Consider the following 19076-nt stretch of genomic DNA (forward strand, 5'->3'; position numbering starts at 1 on the left):
TAGGTGTGTGTGGGTGTAGGTGTGTGTGGGTGTAGGTGTGTGTGGGTGTAGGTGTGTGTGGGTGTAGGTGTGTGTGGGTGTAGGTGTGTGTGGGTGTAGGTGTGTGTGGGTGTAGGTGTGTGTGGGTGTAGGTGTGTGTGGGTGTAGGTGTGTGTGGGTGTAGGTGTGTGTGGGTGTAGGTGTGTGTGGGTGTAGGTGTGTGTGGGTGTAGGTGTGTGTGGGTGTAGGTGTGTGTGGGTGTAGGTGTGTGTGGGTGTAGGTGTGTGTGGGTGTAGGTGTGGGTGGGTGTAGGTGTGGGTGGGTGGGGGTGTGGGTGGGTGGGGGTGTGGGTGGGTGGGGGTGTGGGTGGGTGGGGGTGTGGGTGGGTGGGGGTGTGGGTGGGTGGGGGTGTGGGTGGGTGGGGGTGTGGGTGGGTGGGGGTGGGTGTGTATATATACATATATACATATATATAACTCAAAACGGTCAACCAGTTTACCTATCTCGGCTGCACCATTTCATCAGATGCAAGGATCGACAATGAGATAGACAACAGACTCGCCAAGGCAAATAGCGCCTTTGGAAGACTACACAAAAGAGTCTGGAAAAACAACCAACTGAAAAACCTCACAAAGATAAGCGTATACAGAGCCGTTGTCATACCCACACTCCTGTTCGGCTCCGAATCATGGGTCCTCTACCGGCACCACCTACGGCTCCTAGAACGCTTCCACCTGCGTTGTCTCCGCTCCATCCTCAACATCCATTGGAGCGCTCACACCCCTAACGTCGAGGTACTCGAGATGGCAGAGGTCGACAGCATCGAGTCCACGCTGCTGAAGATCCAGCTGCGCTGGATGGGTCACATCTCCAGAATGGAGGACCATCGCCTTCCCAAGATCGTATTATATGGCGAGCTCTCCACTGGCCACCGTGACAGAGGTGCACCAAAGAAAAGGTACAAGGACTGCCTAAAGAAATCTCTTGGTGCCTGCCACATTGACCACCGCCAGTGGGCTGATAACGCCTCAAACCGTGCATCTTGGCGCCTCACAGTTTGGCGGGCAGCAGCCTCCTTTGAAGAAGACCGCAGAGCCCACCTCACTGACAAAAGGCAAAGGAGGAAAAACCCAACACCCAACCCCAACCAACCAATTTTCCCTTGCAACCGCTGCAATCGTATCTGCCTGTCCCGCATCGGACTGGTCAGCCACAAACGAGCCTGCAGCTGACGTGGACTTTTTACCCCCTCCATAAATCTTCGTCCGCGAAGCCAAGCCAAAGAAAGAAAGAAAATATATATGTATGTATATATATGTATATATATGTATGTATATGTATGTATATGTATGTATGTATATGTATGTATGTATATGTATGTATGTATATGTATGTATGTATATGTATGTATGTATGTATGTGTATGTATGTGTATGTATGTGTATGTATGTATGTGTATGTATGTGTATGTATGTATGTGTATGTATGTATGTGTATGTATGTATGTGTATGTATGTATGTGTATGTATGTATGTGTATGTATGTATGTGTATGTATGTATGTGTATGTATGTATGTGTATGTATGTATGTGTATGTATGTATGTGTATGTATGTATGTGTATGTATGTATGTGTATGTATGTATGTGTATGTATGTATGTGTATGTATGTATGTGTATGTATGTGTATGTATGTATGTGTATGTATGTATGTGTATGCATGTATGTGTATGCATGTATGTGTATGCATGTATGTGTATGCATGTATGTGTATGCATGTATGTGTATGTATGTATGTGTATGTATGTATGTGTATGTATGTGTGTGTATGTATGTGTGTGTATGTATGTGTGTGTATGTATGTGTGTGTATGTATGTGTGTGTATGTATGTGTGTGTATGTATGTGTGTGTATGTATGTGTATGTATGTATGTGTATGTATGTATGTGTATGTATGTATGTGTATGTATGTATGTGTATGTATGTATGTGTATGTATGTATGTGTGTGTATGTATGTATGTGTATGTATGTATGTGTATGTATGTATGTGTATGTATGTATGTGTATGTATGTATGTGTATGTATGTATGTGTATGTATGTATGTGTATGTATGTATGTATGTGTATGTATGTATGTATGTGTATGTATGTATGTATGTGTATGTATGTATGTATGTGTATGTATGTATGTATGTGTATGTATGTATGTATGTGTGTGTATGTATGTATGTGTGTGTATGTATGTGTGTGTGTGTGTGTGTGTGTGTGTGTGTGTGTGTGTGTGTGTGTGTGTGTGTGTGTGTGTGTGTGTGTGTGTGTGTGTGTGTGTGTGTGTGTGTGTGTGTGTGTGTGTGTGTGTGTGTATGTGTGTATCTTTTCTTTGGCTTGGCTTCGCGGACGAAGATTTATGGAGGGGGTAAAAAGTCCACATCAGCTGCAGGCTCGTTTGTGGCTGACAAGTCCGATGCGGGACAGGCAGACACGATTGCAGCGGTTGCCAGGGAAAATTGGTTGGTTGGGGTTGGGTGTTGGGTTTTTCCTCCTTTGCCTTTTGTTCGTGAGGTGGGCTCTGCGGTCTTCTTCAAAGGAGGTTGCTGCCCGCCAAACTGTGAGGCGCCAAGATGCACGGTTTGAGGCGTTATCAGCCCACTGGCGGTGGTCAATGTGGCAGGCACCAAGAGATTTCTTTAGGCAGTCCTTGTACTTTTTCTTTGGTGCACCTCTGTCACGGTGGCCAGTGGAGAGCTCGCCATATAACAGGATCTTGGGAAGGCGATGGTCCTCCATTCTGGAGACGTGACCCATCCAGCGCAGCTGGATCTTCAGCAGCGTGGACTCGATGCTGTCGACCTCTGCCATCTCGAGTACTTCGACGTTAGGGGTGTAAGCGCTCCAATGGATGTTGAGGATGGAGCGGAGACAACGCTGGTGGAAGCGTTCTAGGAGCCGTAGGTGGTGCCGGTAGATGACCCATGATTCGGAGCCGAACAGGAGTGTGGGTATGACAACGGCTCTGTATACGCTTATCTTTGTGAGGTTTTTCAGTTGGTTGTTTTTCCAGACTCTTCTGTGTAGTCTTCCAAAGGCGCTATTTGCCTTGGCGAGTCTGTTGTCTATCTCGTTGTCGATCCTTGCATCTGATGAAATGGTGCAGCCGAGATAGGTAAACTGGTTGACCGTTTTGAGTTTTGTGTGCCCGATGGAGATGTGGGGGGGCTGGTAGTCATGGTGGGGAGCTGGCTGATGGAGGACCTCAGTTTTCTTCAGGCTGACTTCCAGGCCAAACATTTTGGCAGTTTCCGTAAAGCAGGACGTCAAGCGCTGAAGAGCTGGCTCTGAATGGGCAACTAAAGCGGCATCATCTGCAAAGAGTAGTTCACGGACAAGTTTCTCTTGTGTCTTGGTGTGAGCTTGCAGGCGCCTCAGATTGAAGAGACTGCCATCCGTGCGGTACCGGATGTAAACAGCGTCTTCATTGTTGGGGTCTTTCATGGCTTGGTTCAGCATCGTGCTGAAGAAGATTGAAAAGAGGGTTGGTGCGAGAACACAGCCTTGCTTCACGCCATTGTTAATGGAGAAGGGTTCAGAGAGCTCTATATATACTATATATATATATATATATATTATACTATATTCTATACTATATATACTATATATATATATATATATATATATATATAGTAACAATTAACCTAGAGACATGTCCCTAGAATGTGGGAGGAAACCTGTGTAGTCATAGGGAGAACATGCAAACACCACACAATTAAACATAGATCGCTGGAGATACAGGACTCTAACAGTGCCATCTTGTTGCTCAAATTACAGATCATTCAAAGTTAATAGTTTCTTTTGCCGCCAATTGACATATTGAGTAATTAGATCATTTTGTTTTAATTCAGAAACTTCACTTTGCATTATCGTAAGAAGATGGCTTATGAATTTGATGCACCATATTTTATATTGTAAATAAATCTACTTAGATGTGCATATTGTCTGCATGATTATGGCTTGCACTTCAGGCTGCAGAAAAATCTGGACAGCCCGCCCCCCCCCCGGGAGCAATTCACTACAATTCAGTATCATTTGTGAAAAACGAAATTTGGCTGTGTTTATTAGAATAAGGATGTAATTTTCTCCCAAGTCTTGATCTCTTTATTGAAACTATCTTTCTGGAAACACGCTTGAAAGAAATCAGCAGTCTGTCAAATGTACAAGTGGAATATTTACTTGTTAACTGGAGGCTCATTCTTTTTTATTTTTTATTTTTCACACTATGAACCATACTGACCAAAATACACACAAACATTTCCCTCTTGAATATACAGTGTCATTTTCTCCCCTTCCCCCCCTCCCTTCTCTCCCTCCTCCATCCCCACCCTCCCCACCCATTCAATGTTCAACATATATGATACATTAAACCCATTAAACAATGTCATCACACAATGAAAATAAACAAGAAATTTGTGTCATCTACTTTTACATACTGAGTCAGTTCATTTCGTCTTCTCCTTCTGTCATTTTAGGTGGTGGAGGTCCGCGATAGGACTTCTCTGTTGCGTTCCATGGACGGTTCCCAAATTTGTTCGAATAATGTGATGTTATTTCTTAAATTATATGTTATTTTTTCCAATGGTTTTTATTGATTTTTTTTATTCATTTCTATGTACCATTGCTGTATTCTCAGGCGATCTTCTAATTTCCAGGTTGACATAATACATTTTTTGCTACAGCTAAGGCTATCATAATAAATCTTTTTTGTGCTCCATCCAAATAGAGTCCAAGTTCTTTACTTCTTATATTACTTTGAAGAAAAATCTCTGGATTTTTTGGTTTGTTGCTTTTTGTGAATTTATTTAATACCTGATTTAGATCTTCCCAAAACTTTTCCACTTTCTCACATGCCCAAATTGCATGTACTGTTGTTCCCATTTCCTTCTTACAGTGAAAACATCTGTCTGATACTGTTGGGTCCCATTTATTTAACTTTTGGGGCATTGTGTATAGCCTGTGTAACCAATTATATTGTATCATGCGTAACCTCGTGTTTATTGTATTTCTCATAGTTCCGGAGCATAGCTTTTCCCATGTTTCATTCTTTATCTTTATGTTTAGATCTTGTTCCCATTTTTGTTTGGGTTTACAGCTTGTTTTCTCATTCTCTTTCTCTTGCAGTTTGATGTGCATGTTTGTTATAAATCTTTTAATTATCATTGTGTCTGTAATCACATATTCAAAATTGCTTCCTTCTGGTAACCTAAGCCTGCTTCTCAATTTGTCCTTCAAGTAGGTTTTCAGTTGGTGGTATGCAAACATTGTACTGTGAGTTAAACCATATTTGCACTTCATTTGTTCAAAAGATAATAATTTATTTCTGGAAAACAATTTTCTTTTGATCCCTTTTCTCTCCCATTCTCTAAAGGAAAGGTTATCTATTGTGAAAGGGATTAGTTGATTTTGCGTCAATAATAATTTTGGTAGTTGGTAATTTGTTTTTTTCCTTTCTACGTGAATCTTCTTCCATATGTTGAGTAAATGGTGCAGTACTGGTGAACTTCTATGTTGCACCAGTTTTTCATCCCACTTGTATAGTATATGTTCAGGTACCTTCTCCCCTATTTTATCTAGCTCTAATCTGGTCCAATCTGGTTGTTCCCTTGTTTGATAAAAATCTGATGGTTATCTTAATTGTGCTGCTCTATAATAATTCTTAAAGTTTGGTAGCTGAAGGCCCCCTTGTTTGTACCATTCTGTTAATTTATCCAGCGCTATCCTCGGTTTCTCCCCTTTCCATAAGAATTTCCTTATTATTTTCTTTAGCTCCTTGAAGAATTTCTCTGTTAGGTGAATTGGTAACGATTGGAATAGGTATTGTATCCTTGGGGAGATATTCATTTTAATGCAATTTACCCTTCCTGTTAGTGAGACACAAGTTAGTGGTAAGTCTTTCCAATGTTCTAAGTCATCTTGTAATTTATTAATTAATGGCTGATAATTTAATTTGTATGGATGGCCTAGATTATTATCTAGTTGAATACCTAGGTATCGGATTGCTTGTGTTTGCCATCTAAATGGTGATTCTTTCTTAAACTTTGTGAAATCCGCATTATTCATTGGCATCGCTTCACTTTTATTTGCGTTGATCTTGTACCCCGATACTTCTCCATATTCCTTATGTAATTCTTTTATTGATATTTCTGGTTCTGTTAAGTATACTATGACATCATCTGCAAATAGACTGATTTTATATTCCTTCTCTTTTATTTTCCTCTTATTTTATTTTCTGAAGTTTTCATTGATCTCCATTGGGTTATATGTAATTTGTTTGTCCTTTTTCCTTGATGCCAATACCGTTCTTTTAGTTTGTTCTGTCTTAAGCTGCCAAACTAGTATTTTGTTTTTTTTAATCCTAGCTCATAATACTTCTGTTTTGTCTTCATTATCTTCTCCTCCACCTTGTATGTTTGTAGTGTTTTATATTGTATTTTTTTTTGTCTGCCAATTCTCTTCTTTTTGTTGTATCTTCCCTTGTTGCTAATTCTTTTTCTGTACTTGCTATTTCCCTTTCTAACTGTTCTATTTCCCAATTGTAGTCCTTCATCTTAGTTACATAACTTATTATCTGCCCTCTGATTAACGCTTTAATTGTATCCCATAGTATAAATTTATCTTTCACTGATTCCGTATTTATTTCAAAGTACATTTTAACTTGTCGCTCAATGAATTCTCTAAAATCCTGTCTTTTAAGTAGCATGGAGTTTAATCTCCATCTATACGTTTTCGGTGGGATGTCCTCCAGCTCTATTGCTAATAATAGGGGTGAGTGATCTGATAACAAGAGGCTCATTCTTGAGGCTAAATAATTCAATAATAAAACATTCTATAAAATTAGGTATGGTAACAGGCCATTTTGGCCCACAAGTCCGTGCCTCCCAATTTACACCCCATTAACCTACACCCCCTGTATGTTTTTGAATGGTGGGAGGAAACCAGAGACCCTCCCAGAGAAAACCCATGCACGCAGACACTGGGAGAACGTACAAACTCCTTACAGACGGCAAGGGATTCAAACCCTGGTCCAGCCCCAATCGCTGGCACTGTAAAGGTGTTCCACTAGCCACTTGGCCAACCATGCTACCCTCATCTTCAATAATTGTTGAGTTTGGGAAAGAGACTTTGAGGAACCACAAACCTGTCTGCATTGATGGGAAGGAAAGGAGGCAGTGAGATTTAAAGTTCCTGAAAGTCCACATCACAGACCACCTTTCCTGAAGCCAGCACACTGAATTTAGGAGTAGAGAGGTCGTGTTACAACTCTACAAATCTTTGGTAAGACCACACTTAGAGAACTGTGTTCAGTTGTGGGCACCTCATTATATGAAGGATGTGGAAGCTATGGAGAGGGTGCTGAGGAGATTTATCAGGATGTTTCCTGGATAGGGAAAAAGTCTTAGGAGGCTTTTGCGAGCAGTGTCTAAGGTGCATGGCCAACTAGTTAAGAATGATAAAGATAACAAAGGAAGAATGGAGGTTAAGGTAAAAGGTAGAATAGGGAATATATGTGAGGGTTATTCTCTGAAATGAGTGTACTTTAATGCAAGAAGCATAGTGAACATGGTAGATGAGATAAGTGCATGGATTGGCACTTGGAATCATGATGTTGTGGCAATTAGTGAGACCTGGTTACAGGAGGATCAGGACTGGCAACTAAATATTCCAGAATACAAATGTTTTAGATGTGATGGAACAGGGGGTAAAAAAGTGGAGGAGTTGCTCTGCTTGTTAAGGAGGACATTACTGCCGTGAGGTGGCAGGATGGTTTGGAGGGATCGTCCAGTGAGGCTGTTTGGGTGGAATTGAGGAGTGGAGGAGGCATGAGGGTACTAATAGGACCACCAAATGGGCCAAGAAAATTGGAAGAACAAATTTGTAAGGAGATAGCATACATGTGTAATAAACATAAGGTAGTGATCATGGGAGATTTTAACTTCCCTCGCATTGATTGGGATACCCATACAGTAAGAGGGCTGGATGGGCTAGAGTTTGTCAAATGTGTGCAAGATAGTTTGCTTAATCAATACATAGAGGAACCGACTCGGGACGGTATAATACTGGGTCTCCTGTTAGGGAACGAGATAGGTCAGGTGTCTGAGGTTAATGTTGGAGAACAAATTGGGTCTAGTGATCACAACTCTATTATTAGTTTTGGGGAAGAGCAAAGAAGGGCCTAAAGTTGAGGTTCTGGATTGGAGAAAAGTAAATTTCGAAGGAATGAGAATGGCTTTGGGGAGTATTAAATGGGACATGATTTTTTCAGGAAAGGATGTAAATGAAAAATGGAGAATATTCAAAGAAGAAATTTTGAGAGTACGGAGTAGGTATGTCCCAGTGAGGATCAAAGGAAAGGTTGGAAGTCATAGGGAGCCTTGGTTATCGAGGAATATTAGAAATTTGGTTAGGAGAAAGAGGGAGGTGTACAAGAGGTATAAACAGCAGGGTGATGAGAAATTGAAAGAGGACTACAAGGAGTGTAGAAAAAATCTTAAAGAGATTAGAAAGCCAAAAAGAGGCACGAAGAGGCTTTGGCAGGCAGAGTAAGAATAAATCCAAAGGGTTTCTATAGGTACATTAAAAGTAAAAGATTAGTGAGGGATAAAATTGGACCCCTTGTAGATAGTGAGGGTAGGCTGAGTGAGAAGTCAGAGGAGATGGGGGAAATTTTAAATGATTTCATTACCTCGGTATTCACTGGGGGAAAAAAATATTGTACCAGTTGAAGTAAAGAAAAATAGTGAGGAGGTCATGAAACATATAAGGATAACTGAGGAGGTAGTGATGGCTGTGTTTAAAAAAAGATAAAGGTAGACAAATCTCCGGGTCTGGACAATGTATTCCCAAGGACACTCAGGGAGACTAGTGTACGGATAGTGGGGCCATTAACAGAGATATTTAGGATTGTCACTGGTCATGGGGGTAGTGCCAGAGGATTGGAGGTTGGCTCATGCTGTTCTGCTGTTTAAGAAAGGGTCCAAATGTAAGCCAGGAAATTATAGACCTGTGAGTCTGAAGTCTGTGGTGAGTAAGTTGATGGAAAGTGTTCTGAGGGATGGCATTTACAAATATTTGGAAGAACAGGGATTGATAGGAGTTAGTCAGTATGGTTTTGTCGGGTAGATCATGCTTAACCTTATAGAGTTTTTCGAGGGGGTTACAAAAAAGATTGATGAAGGGAAGACTGTGGATGTTGTCTATTTAGACTTTAGTAAAGCTTTTGACAAAGTTCCCCACAGGAGGTTAGGAAAAAAGGTGGAGGCATTAGGTATAAATAAGGAGATAGTGAAATGGATTCAGCAATGGTTGGATGGGAGGTGTCAAAGTAGTGGGAGAAAATTGTTTGTCCAATTGGAGGCTGGTGACTAGTGGAGTTCCTCATGGATCGGTCCTGGGTTCACTATTGTTTGTTATATATATTAACGATCTGGAAGAAGGGGTGGTAAATTGGATAAGTAAGTTTGCAGATGATACAAAGATTGGAGGTATTGTGGATAATGAGGAAGATTACTGTAGCTTAAAAAGAGATACAAAAAAGCTAGAGGAGTGGGCTGAGAAATGGCTGATGGAATTTAATACGGATAAGTGTGAAGTGTTGCATTTTGGAAAGGCAAATCTAAATAGGTCATATATATTGAATAGTAGACAATTGAGGAGTGCAGAGCAACAAAGAGATTTAGGAGTTATGGTAAATAGTACCCTCAAAGTTGATACTCGGATAGATAGAGTGGTGAAGAAGGCATTTGGAATGTTGGCCTTCATAAATCGGAGTATTGAATTCAAGAGTTGGGATGTTATGATGAAATTGTACAAAGCACTGGTGAGGCCAAGTTTGGAATACTGTGTGCAGTTTTGGTCACAGAATTATAGGAAGGATATAAACAAAATAGAGAGAGTGTAGAGAAGGTTCACGAGAATGTTGACAGGATGTCCAGGTTTGAGTGACAGAGAAAGGTTGAGCAGCCTGGGGTTTTTTTCTATGGAGCGTAGAAGATTGAGGGGAGATTTGATGGATTTGAAAAGGGACAGAGAGAGTCAACGTGGATAGGTTTTTTCAATTAAGATTGGGGGATATTCAAACCAGAGGCCATGGTTTGAGATTGCAGGGGGAAAATTATAAGGGGAACATGAGGGGAAATTTCTTCACGCAAAGGGTGGTTGGGATGCGGAATAAGCTTCCGGCAGAGGTGGTTGAAGCAAGGACGTTATTTACATTTAAGGAAAGACTGGATAATTACTTGGAGGGGAGAGGATTGGAGGGCTATGGACCAGGTGCTGGTCAGTGGGGCTAGGAGGGTGGGGATTTGTTCCGGCATGGACTAGTAGGGCCAAACTGGCCTTTTCTGTGCTGTATATGGTTATATGACAAGGTTAGCAGAGCTGGGATTTTACACTTTGGAGTATACACGGTCGAGGGGAGACTTAATAGAGGTCTATAAGATTATGAGAGGGATAGATAGAGTGGACAGCCAGCAGCTGTTTCCTAGGGCAGGATTAGCCAACACCAGAGGACACATGTATAAAGTTACGGTAGGGAAGTTTAGCAGAGACATCAGGGGTAGGTCTTTTTTTTTTGCATAGAGACATTGGATGAAAGAAAAATAGAGGGTTATAGGTTAGGGACGGTTTAGTACTTTTTTTTAAGGAAGGAATATATGGGTCGGCACAACATTAAGGGCCGAAGGGCTTATACTGTGCTGTATGCTCTATGTTCTACTGAGGCAACCATGAAGAAGGCACACCAATGTCTCTACTTTCTAAGGGGTTTGAGGAGATTTGGCTTGTCATCGGATACTCTTATCAAACTTCTACTGGTGGACTGTGGAAAGTATACTGGCTTATTGCATCACATCCTGGTTTGGCAATACAAGTGATTTGATTGAAGGAAGCTGCAAACTTAACCAGGTCCACCACAGGCTCTAACCTCCCATTCATTGAAGCCATTGACGTGAGGCGCTAGCGCAAGAAGGCAGCCAACATTATACAGAACCCCCATTATCTTGATGAAAGACTTCCAAAGGATTCATCAAGCCCAGGCTCTAGTTTGTCTTCTCAAACTAATGTACCTTGCTTTGGACTTGGATACATTCCCACAAATGAGGTGCTAATGGAATTTGCTTGAGAAAGGTCATTATAGAATTTAGAGTATTTTTGAATTGCTATTCTCCTGGAAACCCCATGCAAAATTCTGCCTTTATTGTTGCATGCTGCTGAGCTGAGAACTGGAATGCAAGGAACCTGAGAAAAACCTCTGCCCTCCCCTTTGCTTTGTGCTGCAATGCCAGGAACCTGTCCTGTTGTTCAGGCTGACTGTGATGTCTGGTATTGGCTGAGACAGGACACATGGTATAGATACTTAGCACTGATTTTTGAGGCTCGTCGCTGCACCCTGGCTGGCAGGGCGATTTGGCCCATTGTTGGGTACTGACAGCTTTTGTTCTACTTGTTGATCCACCATCTGAACTCTGGAATCTCTTTAACACCTCCTCGTAGATTTGATAGAAGCTGCTATCTTCTTTGTTTGCTTGCTCTGCTCTCTCCAGCCCAGAGGTTTTTTTTCCTCTGGTATTTCCATCACATTCAACAAGAGGATCTGGTCATGCTGCCAAAACATAAGCTACTGCTTATCCTTAACATGTGCACTCTCGGGAGCAACCCTGAGCCTAGGATCTCAACATGGAGTGACTGCATCACTGTCCCTGCTTTCCCAGGGGAACAGTTCATTCCTCAGGAATGTCAGTGGAGAGCAGGGATTTGTGCTAGGTTCCCCATAAGCAGTGATGGTGAGGTTCCTGGCATGGTCCCATGTAGCTCCAGCTGGTTCTTTTGTTAAAGTACAGGGTGCCACATATCATTTTCCCATTAAGGACGACACTAGTGTCGAAGAACCCTGGAGTTCTGGTGTCCTGGTTAACCTCTTCCAATGAACTCCATTAAAATGCTGAGTCACTTAGTTCACTGTTGATGAACATTTATTGCTGTATTTGGTCACATTAATGACTACACTTTACAAGTGCTACTTCCATAACAATATTCCCATTTTCTATATTGGGGGATGTCTGGTCCTTCTGTGAGGGAAGTCTTGGTCATTAGCACTATGTCAAAAAGCCACATTTGGATTGCAAACATTCATATTTATTTATTGAGAGTGGAGTTTACATCTTCAGCTTCTTGACCTCCAAATTTCTATATAAAGTTAATAACTGGTATACAGTAAAACCACTGTTATCCTGAATTCAAGCACCCAGCAATCCTGAAGCAACTGGCAAAAGAATCGAGGAAAATAAATAGGTTCACCAATCACGCAACACACAATCTCAAGCAACCAGCAAAAGAATCAAGGAAAATAAATAGGTTCACCAATCACGCCACACACACAATCTCAAGCAACCGGCAAAAGAATCGAGGAAAATAAATAGGTTCACCAATCACGCCACACACAATCTCAAGCAACCGGCAAAAGAATTGAGGGAAAAAAATAGGTAAAAAAGTAGAGGTTTAAAATGGCATTTCTCATCATTAGTTCGCTAATCACACAATGTGCAATCTCAAGCAAATGTGAAATAAGTTTATCCACTATCTACCAATCACCATAGATGCTGGAACCCCAGGGTCCCACAACCTGAAGCGTAAATAAGTTTCATTTGTTTGTGATCTTGATTCTTTTGAAGTTTTAATGTTTTAAAATAAATCATATATAGGACATATTATTCAATTAGTCTTTTGTATGTAATTTGATTGGGCCAAAAGGGATAACATTTGTTTCCTTAAAAATGTACATTTTTACAGCTTACAGCACATTCTACATTGTTGGCTTGATCTTATCAATGCAAGTGCCATTTGTGGGTTTTCAACCAATCCGTACCAGTGAGCACATGGCAGCAGCAGGTGAGTGACTTCAATGTAATGTGCTGAACAACTTAGCTCAGTATTCTACTATTCTCAGCTGTGAACCATGCAGGAGGATAAATGTCATGAATCTTATTTGGTCGGTTCAGTATCACCTCCTCTTTTATCCTTTGCCAAGATTAATTCTTTAGAAAATCCCTTGGCATAATAAATTCAGCAAGTAAAAGCTGAAAATTCAGATTTTTTTCTTTCTTATTAGACATGCTGCATCTCCAGGATATTTGCATTATGTTGTCGTTCCAAGGTGGATTTGGTACAAGATGTCAGAATTCCAAAGCAGACATATGTAATTTTTGAAATGGTTGATCTGTTAAATTTAGCACTGTTAAATTGTTCTAACGTTGGTATTTAAAATCATTCCATTATTGCCCTGTTTGTAGATCATTTGAAATCTCAGAATTGCCAGTAAGATGATTATATACTTTGACTGCAGTGCACATAATCCTTTTACTAAGGATTATTCCTACAACAATATGCTGTACGAATGTGAGCATTTTAAGGGGCTACCTTGCCAGTAAAATACTGCTGCAATATCTTCCTTCCAGTTTCCAGAAAATAGACAGGAAATACAGCAAGTTTCTGATTATCTGAAAAGCTTGGGACCAGATGTTTTTTGGTTAACTGGATTTTTCAGATAACTGAATAATTTCTTGAAGCAGCCCAAACCATCAGCAGAATACTTGAATCGGCTGTCGCTGATCCCTGACACCTCCCCACTGCCATCGCCGATCCTTCCTGGGAGCCCGAGGTCCCTGCTCCTGCCCGGCGGGGGGGGGGAGGGGGGCACTCTCCTTGATGCTGCTGGGACAGTGGAGAGCCAAGTACACTGGAGAGTAAAGAAGAAATGGAAAGAGAGAGGGGAGGGAGTTACCTGAAACAAGGACAATCTCCCCATGTGCTGCCTGACCCACTGACTTCCTCCAGTTCCTTACTGATGGCTCAAGATTCCAGCCTGCTTCTCTGAGCAACATCCAGCCATTCAGCATCTGTCTTCCCAGCTGGTTCTGAGCTCTGTTGTTACCAAACTGGCGATAACAGCGTGTCAGAGCCCAACAAGAGCAAGTCAGCTTTTTCAACTTGTGACATCACATTGCCACCGAAAAAAATGTTCAGATAACAGCTTTTCTGTTTACTGATTTTTGGATAATCGGAAACTTACTGTAATGGTCTAAAAATTTCCAACCTAAAAATTTCCCCTCCTAACTTGTCAGTTTTTCCCTCCTAACAGTACACAGGTGCAGTATCATCACACAGCAGTGTGCTAATGCAATTACTTCTTGCCACTGTCAGATCAGAATTTATTGCCATGAGCATATCACAAAATTTGTTGTTTTGCAGTAGTGTTACAGTGCTATCAATTACAGTTTTTAAAATAAATAAATTAGTGCTAAGAAGGGAAAGTGAGGTCGTGCCTGCGGTTCATTCTCCATTCGGAAATCTGATGGCAGAGTGGAAGAAGCTGTTGATTCCGATTCATACAGACTGTGGATTTCCACTGATCCAAGGATCCAGTTGCAGACTAGGGTGTCGTGGTCAGGATATGGAGCTCGTTGACCAATACTGCTGTTAAAAGCTGGGCTGGAGTTGCTGAAAAGTAGCCTGATGTACATGTCTAGCTGATCCAGGGCTGAGGGAAAGCCAGTGATACTGCGGCTCAACTGCACTCCAATGTTGAACTAATTGATGTGAATTTTTGTAGTTTCTCAGTACATATGCTAAAAGACCTGTCTGCTGAAGCAGCATTAAGTTTGAATTAAATTGTAGTTGGAAGTACTGTTCATTTTAGTGGAGTGGAATGATGCATAGAAATGGTTTGGTCAGTGATGCACAGCTTTTTATAAAAAGTAAGTAGGCCCAGGTTGATATTTCTGGGGACACTCGCGTGTTTGGAAGTAGTTAAAACTTTGATTTTTACAAATTTGTTAAAATATAAACAGCATTACAAATTAAGCTATATTAATGATTTAAACAGCTATCCCATTTCCCCCTTCATGAGGTTTCAAGTGTTCCTATCTATTTTTTTTTCCTTTTTGTACTCTTTTTAAAAAAAAATATTCAAGTCTCCCTCTGATCATGAGTGGTCCAATCATAAATTGACAAAGTAGGTATCTATGATCTTAGGGAGCCCACAAAGTAGCCCCTGTGCCGTTTGCTAGTTTCAGAATACAGGATCTCTTTGGCATTGGGTTTTCATTTAATAGTCCGTCTTCCTAATCAATCAACATGGGGATGATATATTAACAATTGAAATAAAGCATGGCCAAAGCAAATGCTGATTGCTTTGCAGGTGGATAATGAGTTGAGAAGTATTCAGTTAATTAAACAATTTGGGCTTTAAAAAAAAATATCTGCACTTATTCACTATGTATGTAGATCATTTCAACTTCTTGTTTTCTTATAATCAGGTGTATTTGCCCTGCTCCAAGCTTATGCCTTCTTGCAGTATTTAAGAGACAAGCTGACAAAGCAGGAGTTCCAAACATTGTTCTTCTTGGGAGTGTCGCTTGCTGCTGGAGTGGTGCTTTTAAGTGTTATTTACTTAACTTATACAGGTGAGTCTTCATACACATTGCTAGTGTGCTACCTATGTTTCTCATCCCCACCTTATACTTGTGGTGCCTGGTCATATACAAAAGAAGAAAGTCTCTATTTTCATTTTGAGATGTACATAATTCTTTCATGCAGCAGAGCATTTTATTATCTTGGTGTTGATGACTCATTGTGACTTTGAAAATAAGGTTCTGTAAAAATGTATTTGTCAAGAAAAATAACATTTTATTAATCATCATCTCGAGCCATTTTTTATGTTCTTGTCCTTTTTGTTGCTGAAATAACTTTCTGAATTAGCGATCGTGGCTGATTTACTGCCCTCTTCAACCCCATTCTCTTGCCTTCCATCTATAACCATGATTCCCTTTCAATCAAGTCCCTCTACCTTGTAACTTGACCTCCACAGTGATCTGCAGCAATGAATTCCACAGATTCACCACCCTCTGGATAAGGAAATTCCTCCTCATCTTTGTTCTAAAGGCACATTTTTGTATTCTGAGCCTGTGGGCTCTGGTCCCAGATTCCCCCACCATTGAAAACAGCCTCACTATGACTAGTCTTTCAGTATTGAATAGATTTCCATGAGATTCTCCCCTCCTCCTTCTAAAATCCAGCAAGTACAGTTCCAGAACCATCAAATGCTCCTCATGTGACTCTTTCATTCCAACAGCCACTCTCATGAACCTCTTGGACACTCCCTAATGCCAACACATCCTTCCTTAGATAAGGAACCCAGTGCTGTTCATAATACTCCATCTGCAGTCTGACCAATGTCTTATAAAGCCTCAAACTTTCATCCCAAAACTCTATCCCTCTTGAAATGAATGCTGGCATTGCATTTGCCTTCCTTACCTGCAAGTTGACCTTTAGGGATTCTTCAGTTAACCTTCTACATGTCTGATTTCTGAATTCGTTGCCCGTTAAGAAATCAGTCTACGCCGTTATTCTTTCCACCATTGTGCATCTACACTGTATTCCTTGTGCCATTTCCTTGCCCAATCTCCTAACCTGCTTAAGTCTTTTTGCAAACTCGATGTTTCCTCACTATTACCTGTCCCCCCCCGCCTATCTTTGCATTGTCTGCAAACTTGGCTACAAAGCTTTATCAATTGCATCATCCAAATCCTTAAACATATAAAGTGAAAAGAAGCAGTCCTAGCACCAAGTCCTGTGGAACACCGTTGGTCACTGGCAGTCAACTAGAAAAGACCTTTTTTAATTTAGACATGCAGGACTGTTACAAGCCCTTCTGGCCCAGGAACCCGTGCCACTCAAGTACCCCAATTGGCCTGCACCCTCCGTACATATTTTTTTTTGAAGGGTGGGAGGAAACCGGAACACCCAGAGGAAACCCACACAGACATGGGGAGAACATACAAACTCCTTGTAGACAGTTCCGGATTTGAACCTTGGTTGCTGGTAATATCGTTGCGCTAACCACTACAGTAACTGTGCTGCCCACTTTATCCCCACTCTCAGCCTCCTGACAGTCAGCCAATCTTCTATCCATGCTAATTTATCTTCTGTAATACCACGGGCACTTGTTTCGCAGCCTAGTGTGCTGCAGCTTCTCAGATCTTCTGAAAATCCAAGTGAACAACATCCATGGACTCTCCTGTGTCTGACCTTCCTGTTATTTTCTCAAAGAATTCCAACAGATTTGTCAAGCAAGACTTCCCCTGAAGGAAACCACGTTGACTTTAGCCAATTTTACCATGCCAACAAATACTGCTAGACCTCCTCCTTAATAATAGATTCTAACATTTTATCAACCACTGAAGTTAGGCTGATCCACTCTTCCTGAATCATTCCAGGATCTAGTGATTTCGGAAAGGTCGCTACAAATACTTTTCACAACTCTTCAGCTACCTTTTTGAGTACCCTGGGGTGTAGTACATCTGGTCCAGGTGATTTATCCACCATCAGACTTTTTAACTTCCCGATAATGGTGACTCCACCTCTACTTCTGCACCTTGACACTTGCAAACGTTTAGCATGTTACTGCTGACTTCCACAGGGAAAACCAATGCAAAATACTGAATTTGCTGCCATTTCTCTGCCCCCATTACTATCTTCCATTGCCTTCGTATTTCATCTTTTCTCTCATTGCTTTTGTAGTTGCTTCTGTTGGCTTTTAAAAGATTGTCGTCATATCTATTGATTAATGAATATAATTAGTAAAAAGAATGATTACAGATTAAATCAGTAGAGGCAGTCAGGAAAATGTTATTGTAAGCTGATTACATTTGCTTTGTCATTCGGATGTAGAGCTTCAGTACATCAGACAGTTACAGCCACTCAAAGAGATAATAACTGGAATGATGGTCATCACCATTAGCTTCCACTAAAAAAAGTATTTGGACAATTTGAAATAATTTTTCAACGTTTAATTTGGTCTTATTTAAGGTAATTTTCTGAAAGTCATTATGGGAATGAATTCACACCTCTTCAATGGTGCTTATCTATCTGAATATGATACAAATCTTAAGGGAAAATTATGACATACTTATCAATGAAGTCATCTGGAAAGATGGATTATTAGATGTGTAGAAAAGTATGGCAGAGTAACAGCCTCTTCAGCTCTCCTCATCTTCACTGACCATGATGCCAGTCTAACAAGTTCCGTCTGCTGCACTATTCCCTGCCTGTTGCAATACTTAAATGTCTGAGAGAAACGCTGTCGGTCACGCAGCATCCATAAGAAACCCAGTGTGTCCTGCTGAGCTTCTCCAGCACATTTGTGTGTCGCATTTGTGTGTCTGCATCAGCAGACTTTCTTGTTTAACTTTTCTGTCTGTTCAGGTATTTTGTCTGAATGCCTCTTTAAATGTTGCTGTCTGCCACCTGCCTGGCAGCATGTTCCAGCACTGAACATTCTCTTATGTTGACAAAAAAGTCCCTTGCATTTATCCTCTATACTTCCTCCCGCTTATCTTAAACCACTTTTGGGGAGCTTTGGATTTAAATCTCAAATCTCTCTACCCCTTAGGGTCTATGTTTTCTCCGTGCATTTAACTTCCCAAAATGCAATATCTCGCATTTGTCCCGATTTGCCATTTTATAGCCCAAGCTTCCAGCTGAATCCTATCCTGGTATGTGCTTTGACAATCTTCCCCAATTTGTACACCCACCAATTTTAATCTGATTCTGTGAAGCATTGAGAAGTGAACAGGCTGAGGAGAGTGCAAGCTGAAGTAAACTTCAAGATGCTGTTTTTCTGAGATGCAGAAGTGGAATGCAAATCTTCAAAAAAGTGAATATCTGGGAATCATGGTTATGAATGAACATAAATTTTGGAAGTAGTTTCTTTCATTCTGGAATACTAGGGCTTGTTTGGGGAAAGATTGGCTAAATGTTGAGCAGTTCAAGAAACTTACCTAGGTCAGGAGGGAGATGCCCTGGAAAGGAATAGTATGTAGCGGTTCACTCACTATGCACGTGAACAAGCTCCCAAAATGGTGTCACATATCAGCAGAGGCCAGCTTCCAAGATGGCACAGGACTTCCTTCATCAAGGCGAGAAAGCCTGCATGCAGGAAGAACCCTTTGTATTTGCTGGTGACGCCATTTCCGCTGGCAATGGCAGAAACA

At 41.0% G+C, this 19076-nt stretch overlaps 1 protein-coding gene across 1 annotated transcript in view; it reads left to right on the forward strand.

Moving 5' to 3' along the window:
- stt3b (STT3 oligosaccharyltransferase complex catalytic subunit B) overlaps nucleotides 1-19076 on the forward strand; it is a 108154-nt gene that overhangs the window by 65637 nt on the left and 23441 nt on the right. Inside the window, exons 6-7 of the mRNA XM_069907339.1 lie at nucleotides 12817-12915; nucleotides 15342-15488. Of these exons, the coding sequence (XP_069763440.1) occupies nucleotides 12817-12915; nucleotides 15342-15488 (246 nt within the window). The remainder of the gene's footprint in view (nucleotides 1-12816; nucleotides 12916-15341; nucleotides 15489-19076) is intronic.

This window comes from Narcine bancroftii, chromosome 1, assembly GCF_036971445.1.
Source record: "Narcine bancroftii isolate sNarBan1 chromosome 1, sNarBan1.hap1, whole genome shotgun sequence".
NCBI lineage: Eukaryota > Metazoa > Chordata > Chondrichthyes > Torpediniformes > Narcinidae > Narcine > Narcine bancroftii.